Here is a 15,519-nt window from a genome sequence, read left to right as displayed (position 1 = left end):
GACTACGCGTGAAGGGGGAAGGGAAAGGGAATTCTATGAAGCTATTCAAGGAAAGGGGGAGGGCAAAGACCATGTGATGTGTGATGGACCACCAGAGGCTCGTCGTGCTGGAGGGTGCGGGGGTGAGGAAGGAAGTTTGTCCGCTTTCTCTCACGTTGGATACTTGCGAAGACACCGCCGGCTGCAGCACCAACGGAAGCAATAGAAGAAGTAAAAAGACAGCAATGCTGTCGTGGGCGGTGCCGTAGAGCGCATGCCGGTCACGGCGTACCGCAGAGTTGGCGCAGTCAGAAGAAGGCGCAAAGAGAAAGAGGACCGGGACGACACACGTGAGCGTATAGAACCCACAAGAAACATGCACCTCCCAAGCACGCCGCCACGCAATACATGCACCCTTCCTCCTTTACCCAATCCCGACACACACATACACACAGAGCACAGACGGATGCTACGCGAGAAAGAAACGGACCAGGGGAGCAGCACCGTATCCGCCACGGCGCTGCCCACAGCCAACCTTCATAGTAGCCCGCTCACTGTCCTTGAAGCTCGCTCTTTCCCATCCTCCCCCCTCCCCCTTACAGCACGGCAGAAGCCGTTCAAGGCGGCTTAGAAAAACCTGCATCTGTAGTGGTGGTCACTTGTGCGGTCATCTATTAGTGTGCAGCCATGATCTTGTGAACACAGTCGCCCATTGAAACCAAACCCCACACAGTCATGCCTTTCACAGAAACGGCTCGATACCGTGACCTTGTCGTACCTGCCTCGATAAGGTGAGGAAAAACACATCGGCTGCTCCGTTCTCTTCGACTTTCACGCACGCACAAGCTCGCCTAGACGCACATACCCCATCTTAAACACCTGCACCACTCGTCATAGCTTCAGCTCGCCTATCTTCAGCATAAATTGCTCCCGGTGAGGCTGCTGCAGCACCACGGCCATGCTGGCCAGCACCGATGTGGCAGAGGTCACGAAGAGCACGTCTGGATCGAGGGTTTCGTTCAGCTCCCGTTGGACCGTGTTGAATAGGTTGATGAGAAGATCAATGCGTTCCGCGTCGGAGGGCACACGGGTGACCCAGTCCTCCACCTGGAAGTCTTCCATCTGCTGCCGCAGGCTCCCATCCACGAGCTGGAGAACATAGGCTTTGAAGAGGCAACCGTACGCGAACCGCTCGTACACCACCTTGTACGTCTTGTACGAGTGTCGCTGGGTCCACATGGACGGGGCTGTCTCGCGGTGCCGCTGCGCAAAGTCGTCGAGAAAGCTGGAAGGGGTCAGGAGCGTGTCGCAGAAGGCGCGATCACACAGGTGGAAGGCCGTGTACGGGGCGGTGACCCTCTGGAACCACGCCGTGACAGGTGTGAGAAACTCGGAGGTGAGGGATGTGAAGAACTTGCGCACCATATCATCGGCGACGGAGAAGTGCGAGCACGACGTAATGCCGTTAGTGGCCGCCGCCGGATCCGCGCAGTGGCCGGAGGCGCTGTTAGTGTTCGCTGAGGACAGCGGTGGCGTCGGGGAGGCAAAGAGCAGACCTTTGCTGCTGGTAGTCGGTGAGGAAACCGTTCGCGGATTACCGTGCCAGTGCGAAAGACTTAGTGAGACGGATGCCCGCTGGGCATCCTCGTCAAGCAGGGACACCATCTGTAGACGCTTCAGCAGCATCTGCGTTTGCTCCTCGTGGTTCAACAAGAAGTGCACAGAAGAGTCGAAGTAGTTGTGGAGGCGCTGCTGCAGGCTTTTGCGCGAGTCGTCGTGGTTGGCGCTGCCACGCCTTTCGTGCTCGGCCGCGCGCACCGACTCCACGGCGGTCTTGTAGTGATCCGTTGTGAAGAGCGTGACAGAGAAGTCGACAGGCGACGGCATGGTGATCGGGGCCGGCGCTAGGTGAGCCGCAGCCGCCAAGGTTGCATCACTGCTGCCGAGACGAGCATACTCTCGCCCGTGTGAGAATCTCTCCGCGTGGCTGCTGACACCGCTGCTGGGCTGCGCCGGAGACTCCCCGAGGGCGCACGTAGACGCGTGCTCCCCAGCTGGACTTCCATCCTCGGAGCGCTGCGCCTGCTGCGCCGCCTCCACTCGGCGAGCCGAGTCACGCGACGTGCTCGAGGCAAACGGCGAGATGTAAGTTGGTGACTCCACGTTGTAGGTGGCGGGCAGGTCCACCGTATTGGACGAGGCGGAGGAGACGATCGGTTTTCGACTTGCCACATCGGCGAAGACGTCACCGTTGCCGTTGAAGCTACTGAAACTCGACGGCACCACCGTGACAGGGGCGCCTAGGCTGTTGTGCTGGTGCGCGCTCGTGGACCCACTACCCAGGGACGTAGTGGAGTTGCTGCTGCACATGGCCACCGACAAGGGCTCCTGTCCAGACGCCGTGCGCGCGTGGGCACCATTCAACGGCGGCCGCGGCGACGTTTTGGCGATCGGCCCCCCGGGTAGCGTTGCACGCAGCAGAGAGCTAGCCAGCGACACTGCTGTACAGGCACCTGACCGCTGCGAGCGAAGCGGACTGGCCTGCGGCAAAGGTGGGATCGCCCCAGCCATCGCACTCGGTGGCGGCGACGCGATCGAGCCGTTTACCATGATCGACGTGTTGCCGTCCATCACGACCATCAAGCTGGGCCACCCACTGAAGCTGCGCAGCAGGAACGGGTTCGTACCGGCCACGATGAGGCCCTCGTTTGTCGGGAAAGAAAGCACCTTGCCCATCCGACTCAGTCGCGGGAAGTCTTCGTTTTGAACTGTGAAGTATGACCGCAGTGTGCCACTGAACTCGATGGGCAGCACCAGAGACGCGATGCTGAAAGCCGCCGCGGAGGCCATGCAGGGAGTGTTGCTGAGGATGAAGAGCGGCTCGTGGCGAATGAGCAACTCCCACACGTGCGTGAGATGATGCAGCTGCTCACCGAGGAGTCTGAAGAGGGGCAAGAAGTCGCTGCCCAAAGCGCTGGCTCGGTGCCGCGGGCTGCCTCGTGCCACCTCCATAAACTCTACTCGCTTGTCCACCGACATGGCACTGCGCACCGAGGCGCAGCTGCTGCGCGTGGCGCGACTTGACTGCCGCTGTGAGTGCGCCGGCGTAATGAAGACGAGGGCCTGCTGAAGCAGCGTCACCGTGTAGCGCGTCTGCGGGTGAGGCGAGGGCCACTGGGCCAGCTCCGCCATCGCGTCACTCAGCACGCCCTCTTGCGTGTAGTGCTCGGCACTGTAGGACTGGTCAAACTCGAAGTAGGCCTCCGGGACGGGGATCAGTGAGCTGGACACAGGCACCTTACCAGTATCTGGGGAGAGCGGGCAGCACTGGCAAAAGCGCGGCGCCACAACGCGGAGGATGATCTCGTGCACGTTGTAGTACGGCAGGTGAGAGAGGAGCACCAACACCTGCTGCACGTAGCACCGCGGCACGTTAGGGTCGTGCTTCTGGCGGTAGAAGGCCGCGCCGTACAGCTCCGGCACGGTGTTTCCTGTCGTAGGCGGCGCCACCGTCTGCGAGAAGCTCTGCGCCGCCGCCGTGGTGCAGTCTGGCATGGTGAAGTAGAAGATGAAGTTGTACCCGCAATCCGGGTTGCAGTCTGGGAAGGCGCAGCGCAGTAGCTTAACCTTGCCCTCCTCTGTGATGGCATCAGGCGGGGAGACGAATTCAATCTTGGGCCCGATGTCGAGGTCGAAGCGGATGGACATTAAGCAGTCCACCCATGATGATGACAGTGATAATGGTGAAGACATTGTTGTCGATGAACACGAAGCGCACCCGAACCTACAGGGGGGGGGTGCACAAGAGGAGAACGCCAAACAGCGGCACGTAAAGACGCGAAATGCGTCTGGCAGCGAGTTCAAGAAAACGGCAAAAGAGATGCGCAGAATTGAAGGCAAAGAGCGGTGGAGGAGGGGGTGCGTGCGAGGGAGAGAGGTTCCAGCAGTAGTAGCAGCAGGCAGGCAAACACGACGTTCGGAGAAGGGGGAGCGAGAGTGCAAGGGACGGAGAAGACGAGGTCAAAAGTGAAGGAGTAGGGAGACAGCGATGGAGAGCGGTGAAGACAAGGAAAATACGCATGAGCACACACACACACACACACAGAGAAATAGGGCAGAGCAGATAGGGACAACGACGAAAGCAGCCGAGACAGAGGGGGAGAGGGGAAGAGGGGGAGGAAGAAAGGGGCAACACAAATGACAGAGGAGAGCAACGGCAACAAGAAAAGATACGCGCGCGCGTGCACGGTAGGGTTAATAACACTTCCCCTGCAGGGCTTCGTGCGGAGGCAGAAACAGCGTGCAGAAGCTACCACTACAAAAACATGACACAGCAACAGCAAACGATGGGACGCCACAGGTGCCTTTCTGTGGTGGTGGCGCAGTTAGAGAAATGAGAGGGGCGCCTCGCAGTGGAAAAAACTCATGCAGCCCTGACGACTGTCTTGTAGAGAGCCGAGAGAAAGCAAACAGCGAAAAGAGCAAAAAAAAAGGGCAGAAGTGCGTCCAATGCACACACCCGCAAAAGATGTTCACACAGGAGCGAGATTCGATGGGGTGAACTGAAAGAGCCAGGAACAGAGCAGCGAGAAGCGGAGCAGGGCTCCATCAAACACGCGAAGATAAAGACCACGATGACACGACACACTCAACTCAGCGCGCCCAGACACTTCACTTGGAGTGTGCGGGAGACGGGAGAGGTGAACGAGGAAGGTTATGGCAGACGCAGACGCGCGCGCAACATCCCCTACAAGCACACCACACACGCACACTGGGCCAGAGTGGGTAAAGGCAGTAATGGGGAGACGGAGCGAAAGGTGAATGGATGACGCGTGCAGACGAGCACCGAGTGAGAGAGACGAAATTTCCCGGTTTCCTCGAGCAGTGTACTGTAAAGAAGGAGAGAGGAGGAGGGGGAGTCGGTGTCGGTGTGCGGCTGCTGGAAGGAGAGGACGAAAGACGACTGGATACACGCGATAGGTAGTCCACTGCCTGAAGTTCACCTTGCGTTACGTTCCTTGACGCCTTGAGGAATGGCAAACGCGACCGGCGAAGAAGAGCCGAATGAAGGGAGCGGGGGACCGAGGCCAGCTCGCTCCGTTTGGATTCGCTGCGCCGCACACACACCTCAAAATTGATTATCATCGAGTACGTCTCGGCTGTGGTGGTGGTTTGCTTGTGCAGCTAACTACCCCGCAGCGAGACGCTTCCACTTTCAGCTATGTTTTTTTTTTTGTTTTGCTTCGGGTCATGTTTCGGGAAGTGTTTCCGGACAAACGGCGACAGGCCACGGTGAACCAGCGACACAGGCGTGAGGCATAGGAGGATTCATCTCAGAAACGGGCGATGCAGAGGAAAGGGGAAGGGAGTGGTGGGGTATATGCGCATGTGTGTGTGTGTGTGTACGCATATGAGGGAGAGGGGGAGGGGGGGGGGAAGATCAACGGTGAAGATGAAAGAAGGGGGGATAAATAGAGAGTTGAAGAGGAAAAGGAGAAGTAAAGAGAAGGAATAACAGCCCCGTGCAAGTTGAAGCAGCACGCAAACGCCCTCGAAGGGGGTTGGGTGTACGTTGGCCAAACCGAGCGGCACGCCATGCGCGCAATGGTGCTGCGAAGACAACCCATTCGAGCGAGGCAAGGCGAGAACACAAACACACACACATATAAATATATAAAGAGAAGCACGGGCCTTCTGTGTTTTTCCTTTCATTCTTTGCGCAGAAGGCGCCCCAATGCCACTCCTCAAGGATCGAGTCATGCTCGTTGACATCCTTCTTTATTTTTTGTTGTGTGTGTGTGTGCGTTGCACCACCACCAGCACCTCCCTTTGTATTTTTTGTCTGCTTTCCATTTTTTTCTGCAGCGCTACTGCATACAAGCAAACAAGTATACATAAAAGGTAACCATATAGAGACACACACGGGCGTAACGCGAAAACAAATAGTCATGAAGGAGTGAGGGGCAGTGTAACGCCGACGTCTCCGAGAACATGACAAGCACTAAGCGAGCACAAGGTATGCAGAACAGCTGCGCAGAGGGACGATGGAGGTAACAGTCCAAACAGACAGGCACAATGCGTACATATTACGAATGCCTAACCCCTCCGCACACACACAGGCTCCCCCTCTCCAAACACGCACATTCAAAAAAGGAGGAGAAGCAACTGTCGAGAGATACACCTCACGCATACACTTCGCTACACCCACCCGTTGGACAGGGTGTCTTGCTGCGGAGAGAGAGCGAGACGCGCAAGGGTCTCAGCAGGAGTGTTGGAGAGAAGGGGATCAGGTAAAACGGGCAGAGAGAGCAAGCAGTTTGTTCCCTATGAAGAATACACACGACATCCCATTCCACCCCCTCCCTCTCCCCCCAAAACACAGAAGGACACCACCACAAAACTGAGGTGCGCCGCTTGCGAGAAACAACAGGAAGGGAGAAACGAAAGACAGGGGGTGGGTCGGTGGCAGAAACGACAGCAGTGCAACACCGTCCACTGTCGAGACCGCGCACTTGTACACGCACGTCTACAAACAAGTAAACGCAAAGAACCCCTATTCTCTTTTTGCTCGCCCCGCTCTAGTGCTTTCTACTCTCTTGCGGGGAGAAAACTGGCCCGTGAATCATGTGCCACGACATGAAGCTGAAGAAACCCGGCCGCCACCAGCAACGTTGTCGTGCCGCCAAACCAACTGCCGAAGTTGCACATGCCGCTAGGGCTGTACTGCCAGAGCGACGAATCGAGGGCTCGATGCGCATTGGAGCCGCTGCCGGACCGCTGCCCCGGGCCTTGGTGGCTTGCAAAGAGCCCGGTCAGCTTTCTACTGCCGAGAGAGCTTCGACGATATACTCAGTCAAGACTCCGCTCCCATGGAGCCGGAGCCGCTGACTGACGCCGCGTTTGTCGTCTGACCAAGCGCGTCGGTGTGACTGTGCCAGCCGGCAGCAATTAGAGCGGCACGGATGCTCTTCACAACGCTGAACTGCAGTATCGATGCTCACTCAGCGGCAGAAAAGCTCAGCGAGAGGGTCTTGCCAGCCGTTGTCATCGCCGTTACGGTGCAGCTTTGCTCTCGCCACTGACGCTGTGCACGGCGGTTTGTGTCGCTGGTGGTCCCAGGCGCAACTAGTGTGAAATGTCCGTTGCAGTGCATGATGACGCCCCTACTGGTGGGGCTGCTGCGCTTGAACCCATTCAGTGTCCACAGCACTTCGCACGTTCGACCAGCGCTGTGCAAGGGAGTAGTACACCTGGTATGAGTTCTGCACACGTCGCAGGCGTCGGCGCAGGCTGCGCTTAGTGTGTGTGTGTGCGTGTAGGGGGGGGGGGCTCTGCACCGACATCTCTAGCGGCGATGTTCACCCTACCCAGCACCTTCCAATATCAGCGGATCCGAAATGAGAAAGCCTGGGCAGCTGTCTCGAGCAAACACCTTCCCTTGCGGCCGATCGCTAGTGCTAGGCAATCGACTGTCGCGCTGATGACGCTGCCCCGCATTTGGCCCCCAGGGCCCCCCCCCGTAGTTTGGGGCAGGGAAGCCACTCGCTGAGCCACGTCCCTGCGCTGCGTGTTGAACCCTGCTCTCTCCTCACAGCACCCGAATGCGGCGGCGACGCCAGTGCGAAGTCCAGATGAGAAAGCTGAAGACCTGCCAAAAGACGAAGCGACCGAGCCAGACGTCGGAGGCCGGGCAGCGACCGCTGTCGCCGCTAGCGACGAGAGAAACGGAGCACTGGACTGCTAGCTCGGCTCGACCTGCTGCAAGACGGCGGAAGCGGCAGGCCAGCCGGTGACGCGGGTCCACCTGATTGGCTACGTGACTGACCTCCTAATCCGCAATGTCTCACTACAACCTCAGTCTGCACCGTCCTAGCAGGCCTGGAAGAGCCGCCGCCGATACGGCAGCGGCGACGATCTGATGGCTGGTGAGAGAGGGGGGTGTGACACGTGCGCTGTGCAGGCGTCATGCGTTGGTGCCGTCGTGAGTCGCGTATAGGCGCTAGATGGACGGTTCCGTTTGGGGTGCCTCGACACCGTCTGTGCAGGCAAAGTCCGGGACAAGAAAGCGGCAGACAAGCCGGACTCTGAAAATTGGAACGAATTCACCACTGACTGGGTGTCACAGGAGTGCAGCGACGACGACCTTCGCGACCGACTCAGCGCTGATAGAGTCGCGATGCGCGACCAGCAATGGCTTGCGGACCGTCGGGCGCCATGGCCTGAATTGCTGTAAGGCGACAGGGACGTGATAAAGTGCATTGATTCTTGATGCCGGCGACACCGCCTCGCCACGGCAGTGGAGAGAGATGGTCTTTGCGCAGTAGCCGGCCTGGCGGGCGGCGGAGCAGCGAGTCGGTGCCCGTGCCCCTGCCAACGCTGCGCTGTCGGGAACCACTGGGAGGCAACGGCGCCCTCACCTCTTCTGGCGGGCTGTGCACGCGGGGCTCTTGGGGTAGGGGTCAGCGTGTACGGATGCGAGTGAGGAGGCAGCCTATGACCTACATGCGGCGACGGCGACTGCTGCTCGCGCAGCCTCTGGTGAGACAGCGGAGTGCTGCACTTCGTGTCACTGCGCCACTTTGAAAAGTGTGGCGATGCCGAGAATACCTCGCCATCGTCACGCGCAGAAGCGGATTCGCTCTCACCAACCAGACCGGCGACACTCACGTTCCCCCTGGACATTGACGACGCTGCGGAGGAGGCCAAAGACAACGACCTCCACGAGCACGAGGAAGCCGGCGCCGTCCGGCTAGATGGAGAATACTGTGGGTCGCTTCCTTCCTTTTGCGCCGCGCCATCGCCAGCCCCGTTGCCGCTGCCTTGGTTGTCTCGGGGTCGCAGCAGCGCGTTAGACCCACTGCTCACGCTCCGCCGCAGCTCTCGGCGCAGCCGCTGGCGAATACTGCGGCAGAGCGCTGCGATGGCGGAGTCATGAGCTACCAATGGGTACGCATCATCTGTGTCCACAAATGATCTGTGCATGCTGCCGCCACTTGCCGGTGAAGAAGCGGTTGAAGTCGACATGCTGCTGAGGCTGCTCAATCGACGATGCGCCGCAGCAGAAACTGGGGCAAGGACCAGTGGCGACGGATTCGAGCCCCCAATGTCACGCACTGAGATGGTGGAGGAGGCAGCCTTAGCGCAAGGTGCACCCCCGCCACCCGTGCTGAGCGATGCACTGTCGGCCGCCGTCAAGCCAGGAATAGGCAGCGCCACAGGAGAGGCCCGTGCAGGCGCCTCTGGTGGCAACACCGGCACACACGCGTTGGACTCCGGATCATCGTTGTTGTCCGCCGACGTGGAGCCGGGTGCTGAAGAGCCGCTGCCCCCACTGTAGCGCTGGCACCACAAGCCCGAGTTGATGATTTTCACAAAGGTACTGAAGTCAATGGAGATGTCCGGCGATTCTCGCGCGGGCTGCACCTGCACGCCGCACAGGTGCTCGATGACGCTGGGGTCGAGCGCCAGCTCGAACCAGTGTAGCACTTTTATCAGCTTCCCCAATGTCACGGTGGTGCTGTCGTGGAAGCCCTGTCCTTCGGCGATCTCAGCAAACGCCTTGCGCTGCACATATGTGTGGATGAAGTCATCCATGTAAGTTGCGTCGGGCGTGCACGAGTTGCTACCGAACGGATGGGGCGACGGCGGCGGCAGCGCTGTTTTTCTGCGCGGGCCCTTACGCCGTCCAGTTGGCTTCCGAGGGCCCACCAACGTCATCGCCCCGGGAATCCCTGGCCTCGACGGTGAGGAAGACAACTGCGGAGAAGGCGAAGGTGGGGTAGACGACGGCGGGAAAGATGCCGACGTGACATGCCTCGCCGCCATCAGCGCAATAGGAGTCGGCGGAGGTCGGCCGCTGCGTCGACCGGCCTGCGCAGAAGGGAGACGGCACACCTGGGAGGCAGCTTGACAACTGGGGGCAGAAGTACTACGCGTCTTCTGCGAGCCCTGCAGGTCAAGTAGGGGCTGTAATGGAGCAGCCTTCGCTGGGCGATTCCGTCTTTTGTCCCCCGACGCCGCTTCTGGCTTCGCGGACGCCTCTGCCTGCCTCCTCTCCCGGTGCCTAGCCACATCCGAGGTCATTTCATGTTTGAGGTGCCTAAAGAAGGAGAGCGCCTCCTCCACTGTCAATCCTTGAGACGAAGACGACAACCGTGACCGTGAAGCGGTGGGCACGGCTGACGCTCCTCCGTCGTTGTTTCGAACGACGATGGGGACGAGGGCGTCACTGTCTGCCACCACAGCGGCCATGAGAGTTCGGAAACGACGGCTGCCAAAGCATGCCTCAGCCGCGTTGAGCAGGTACTTGGTTGACGGAAACTTGTGCAGCAGGTCTGCCGTGCCAACGCTCATGGTTGGCGACATCGCCTTCCTCTGCGGCGGGGCGGACGTCGGCGCGGCGGTCTTTGTGGTAGAGGCCATCATGGCCTGTGCACGGTGATAAAGCCCGTGAAGTAGCCGCAGCAGCTCACGCTTCCCTACAGACGTGGAAGTGCTCAGGGCGGATGGGGACACGGAAGCAGAGCGCTGAGAGCGGAGCTTAGTGGCGCTGGTGTCGCTCCTGTGATAGCCCGCTTTCTCTTGCTGTGCTCGGTAGGTGTCGTACGCTTGCCGGGCTGACTGCTCCTCTGCGGCGGTCAGCGGGAAGACAGCGAGGGCGGTCCGGTTCCTGCCGCTACTCAAACGCGTAGTGAGCACCGGCGGAGGCGCGCCGCCGCACGCTTTTCCGCGCTGCTCCGATGGTGCGGCTCGACTGGAAGGTGCCGCAGATGGGGTGCGCTGGCGCCTTGCCGAGCCGGCGCTGCCGTCAGCACCTGCACGCCCACTGCTAGCGTCGCTGTCCTCACTGCTCCAGTCTGAGGAGTCGCACGAGTAGCCAGGATTGAGGAAGCCCCGGTTGTCCTGCGCGAGCGACAGGAGCAGCTGCGGCCGCTCCGCGAAAGCGCCGTTGTCGCACCGTTGCGTCGCTGAGGGCCGCTGGTCTGCGTGCGAGGCCTTTGTCCGCTGCGTACATCCTGTGTCGGAAGGGGCCAAGGAGGAGCTCGACACGAAGGGCGAGTTGTCCATCACTCCTTCGAAAGAAGCAGCGCTGGCGCCCCCACCGGTGTCTGCAGCCTTGGAAGCATCGACAGGGGCGCCGCCAGCCACCCAAGGCGGCACCTCAGCAGGGGTGAACGTATTGGGGTTGTCTGTGCTGAGCTCATTTGCCCTGGCAATGTCCGAGACACGGCGTTGCTTTTCGGCTGCTGGCAACGTGCAACTGACAACGCCCTTCTCCCGCGAGGGTGGAAAACCCTCGGCGCCTGATCGCCTCACCGCTTCGAGAGCGTCGTTCCGCAAAATCTGGTTTTCCACCGCAGCGCACCCTGACGACGGCAGCGGGGGCACTTGCGCGCTACCAGAGGATGGCGCGGTGGGTATGGGGAGCACCGAGGCAACCCCACAGCTGCCACTGCCTCCAGTACCTGCAGCCTTTAGCGCCAGCGCTGATGAGGTGCCGGTGTAGCCGTTGATGCTGCCATTGGTGCTGATGGCCCCTGCGGTTTTCGAGTCACCAAGTTCGCCGTTCGACGGTGCCGTCACAGAGGTGGCGTTGGAGGTGAAGATGAGCTGCGATTGGGGGCGCCATACTGCGCCTGCCGCGGCGACGGCGCGGATGGTCTTTGCTTTTCCCTTGCGCACTTTGGCGCCTGGGGCACCGACAGGGGCGGTCGCTGTCGCCGCGGTGATACGCATTTTCTGGCTCAGCAGAAGCCTGTTTCGAGTCGATCTGTGGGCTCCGTTGGTGGGAGCAGTGAAGTCGGCATCCCAAGCAAAGCGGAGAAGAGGTAGGACTGAGACCTCCAAACGACAGCAATCATGACGCGAGGAAGGGAGGGAGCGACGACAGCAGAGAAGCCAAGCAACCAAGATGATGACCGTGCGTACACGTCACTCACACCCCTGCTAGGATGTAACACACGGGAGAGGGGTAGCACACGCCGAGACCACTTCACGTCACACGGTGACGTAAACGAATAGAACCAGAAACGGCGAGTGGAGAACAATGATAGACAGTGCCATGAGGGAAGCAGAGATACAAGGAAGGGGTGGGGGTGGGGGCCGCAGCAACGCAAAGCCATCTGTTGTGGCGGTCTTCGTCATGCCTCTTCTGACTGGTTGCAGGCTTCTTTCGTTGCCTCTTCCTCCTCCGCTCCCTTCATGACCGCTGACCCCGACTCGTGCGATTCCGGCAGACGCTTGTTCAGTCCGCTCCCTGCGAACTTCGCTGAGTGCACCGAAGAACTGCAAGTCTTTTTCTTCTTGGTGCGTGTGCGCGCAAGCCTACGCGTGCCATGGTGCTGAGCGATGCGAGAGAGAAAAGGCAGAGAAGCTAGGCTAGCAGGCGCAAACCCACACCATTGCCAACGCCACTGAAGGAGGACGATGAGGAGAGCGAAGGAGGGAGGAGGTATGCTCCGTGGAAGCGGAACAGCTTTCGTTTTGTTTTTACGTGACCATTTGCCACACGCCACTCCATATGGCTTGTCACAGGCCCCGTCCGCGTGGTGCGAAGCAGCGGCAGACACAAGCGCCACAGCAATGCACTGACCCAGTCATCTGAGAGCACGGCTCCTGCCTCCAACTCTGCCCGCCCACCCGCTTCGTCAGTCGCCGCCGGGTGCCTCCCCCTTGGAGTGACAATCAGGCGCCCACACCAACTAGCAGTGAGAGGCCGGGTGGGAGACACTCGAGTCACGCGGACACGCTGCCCCATCATGTGCATGGCAAAAGCGTGTCCACTGTCCGAGGTCCCTCCGACGCGACGCCATCCAGGACCTGACCGCCAACATCGGCAGCGGTAGGTCGCGCTGACCTACCCCTACGTCGTAGGATGCTTGACTCTGTTACCACCAGCGGTGGTTCCGCATTTGCCAGGGGATAAGGAGGGCGGGGCTGCATGGCCTCCCCCCACAAACAGTGTGTGTGTGTGTGTGTATGTGGAGAGGGGTGGGTGCCGAGCTGTGCGATACCACGCGCTGGTGCGTGCTCCATCTTCAGGGGGAGAGAGAGAAGCGAAAACAAAAGCTCACTAGGAGCGAAACGCACGCGGACGCCTCAGCACCACAATAATGAGAATCATAACAATCGAAGACACTCACACCCCATGCGCCCCACCAAAACCCACAGGCAAGTGAAAGGGGAAGAGGGTTGGGTCGACGACAGACAGAGGCCCGTCTAAAATGCAAAGGAAAAAATGGCCGGGTGCAACAGGGCAGCAGCGCAACGCGAAGAGAACGAGAGAGAACTGCATGATAAGGAAAGACACGCTGGTGACCGCTGAAGAAAACCACAGCACATCGGCTGGGCGGAAGGGGACAGAGGGAAGAGGGAGGAGGAGGAGGGGGGGGTAGAGGGGGGGGGGGAGGGGCGACTCAAGGCGTGTGCTGACAAGAAGAGAAATAAATCGATCCGCGAAGAAGACGGCAACGAAAGGAAGGAAAAAAAAAACAAAAAAGAAGGCAGAAAGGATGAGGAGAGCGTCGAAGCGACACAGCGACACACAAACAAAAGAAAATGAGTGTGCACCAATACGCCCTCCCCCCTGACGGGTAGGAGAAGTCAGGCCAAGTTACACCCACAAACCTAAGCTGCAGAAAGGGAAAAGCAAAGCACGAGTGAGAGAGAGCCCAAGAGGAAATACCCTAAAGAGGGAGGGTGGAAGGGTGGTGGTGGGGTCACGTGCAGAAGAGAATGAGCACACGGAAACAAACAGAAGAAATATAAATACTGGAAATGGAAGAGACGGTCTCTTCCTTTCCTGGAAAAAGGCCTTGATGGGAGCCATATACGCCTGCACACACACCTGGACACAGACACACATCGACATGCTCCCGTTGTCTTCTTCCACTTGCACAGCCGTAGAGAGAAAAGGTGGCAACAGCAAACAGAGAAGAGAGAAGAGGGCCGTGGGGGTGCGGCACGAATAGGAAAGTGTTGTGTGCTGCGGTGGAGAGGATCTGATGGCGTTTTGCTGTACTTTTCGTTATTTCTTCGGAGGAGGTGGGAGGTTGTCCGTTCGTTGCGAGTATTCCAGCCTCCGGTGTAAGCGGCGCTGGAGGCGCACGGCAGCGAAGGAGAGGACCAAAAGGATATGGCCGCCTTCCTTGCTGCTGCTGCTGCTGCCTAGATTATGAGTTTGTCGCTCTTTTTGAGAGGAAAGGAGAGGGGGGAGGCACCGTGGGTGAAGGCGGCGCGGCCGCTTCAACGGACTGCCGGGGAGGAGAGAAGGGAGGAGGGTATGTGGAAGAGCGTGACGGAGAGGCGAGTGTTGGAGAAGGAGAACGGGGAGCACAAAGAGTGAAGGCGCGGATCGGAATGAACACGGCAAACGCCGCGATAGGGAGAGACCGGATAGACAGCCGTCGCTTCACCGCGGTCCCCGACGCCGTCGTCGCTCATCGCCGCCATCGGCGGTGTTTCTCGGAAAAGCCGCATCGCCCTCTCGCCTTGTTAGGGGCTGAGGAAGGAAGAGGGGAGTCGAGATTAGAAAGGAGCAGGGGTGGGTTGGGAAGAGAAGCATCCTCACAGTTACGCATTGAGAGGGTCAAAGACGACCAAACGGCGCGACGGCGGTGGTGGGGCTGCGTGTGCGCGGCAATTCTTTTTTTTTTGGGGGGGGGGGGTCACTTCTTTTCGTACGAACGCAAGAAAGAGTTTCCATCGGTGTGTGTGCGTGTGTGTGTGTGTTTGTGTGTGTTTGCTTGTTTACATCGCTTTTCCACTTCGGACATGGTGTCGCTCCATCGCTGGAGCGTGTCTGCTTCTGCGAGGTCGGGCAGCTGCTCCGTGAACCCGAGGGGAAAGGAGAGAGCAAAGCGAGAGCACGACGACGACGAAGCAACAACAACAAAAAAGAAACGAAGCAACCACCGCACCTCTCAGCCCCGCGGACGTGCCAAGTGACGTGAGCGGGGGAGCGGCGCAGATGACCAGAAAAAAAAAGGCATGGGTCGAAGACGTAAAAAGAAAACACACACGTAGGCGAAGTACACGTGGTGTAGACGAAGGCCTAGTGTCCATAGATGCCCCTGAAGGTCTCCAAGATGCGTGCTTCAACACCCACACACCTACCGAGAGGCTTGCCATGCACACGCATAAGCATCTGCAACAACGTGTGTAACAGGGGCCACTCATGCTTCACAACAACATCAACCGGAGAGGGCAATGAGGGAGGTGAGAGGGTGAGCGAGCAAGCACACACACACACACACAAAAATGAGAAACAGGAAGTACAACAACGCAATGCATAACAAAACGTTCCCGTGTTAGCACAGCGGTGGAAGGCGTCAAGAGAGGGAGAGAAAGGGGGGGGGGGATGATGGAAGGCAATAAGGAAGCGACAAAGAGGGCCAGGGGTTCCAGCACTGCCGGAAAAAAAAAACGACGAAAAGACAAAATAAGTAGGAGAGAAGCGGAAAAAGGCACATGCTCACCTGTATGCACACACTCACACACACACACACGAAGAGGGAGGAGGAGAGCGAGAGAAGAGGGAGG

At 59.2% G+C, this 15,519-nt stretch overlaps 2 protein-coding genes across 2 annotated transcripts; both read right to left on the bottom strand.

Annotated features, from left to right (window-relative positions):
- Positions 1–870: 870 nt before the first annotated feature.
- LMJF_36_2090 (conserved hypothetical protein) lies at positions 871–3,687 on the bottom strand (the record flags this gene model as incomplete). The annotated part of the gene is made up of 1 exon (XM_001686733.1): positions 871–3,687. The coding sequence occupies one exon, from the start codon at positions 3,685–3,687 to the stop codon at positions 871–873; it is 2,817 nt and encodes a 938-aa protein (XP_001686785.1).
- A 4,161-nt stretch (positions 3,688–7,848) lies between these two features.
- Positions 7,849–11,715, bottom strand: LMJF_36_2080 (streptococcal hemagglutinin-like protein; the record flags this gene model as incomplete). Its single annotated transcript, XM_001686732.1, has 1 exon — positions 7,849–11,715. The coding sequence occupies one exon, from the start codon at positions 11,713–11,715 to the stop codon at positions 7,849–7,851; it is 3,867 nt and encodes a 1,288-aa protein (XP_001686784.1).
- Positions 11,716–15,519: the final 3,804 nt, after the last annotated feature.

This window comes from Leishmania major, chromosome 36, assembly GCF_000002725.2.
Source record: "Leishmania major strain Friedlin complete genome, chromosome 36".
NCBI classification, from domain to species: domain Eukaryota; phylum Euglenozoa; class Kinetoplastea; order Trypanosomatida; family Trypanosomatidae; genus Leishmania; species Leishmania major.
The sequence above is the reverse complement of the archived record's forward strand: the minus strand, read 5'-3'. Positions and strand labels throughout refer to the sequence as shown.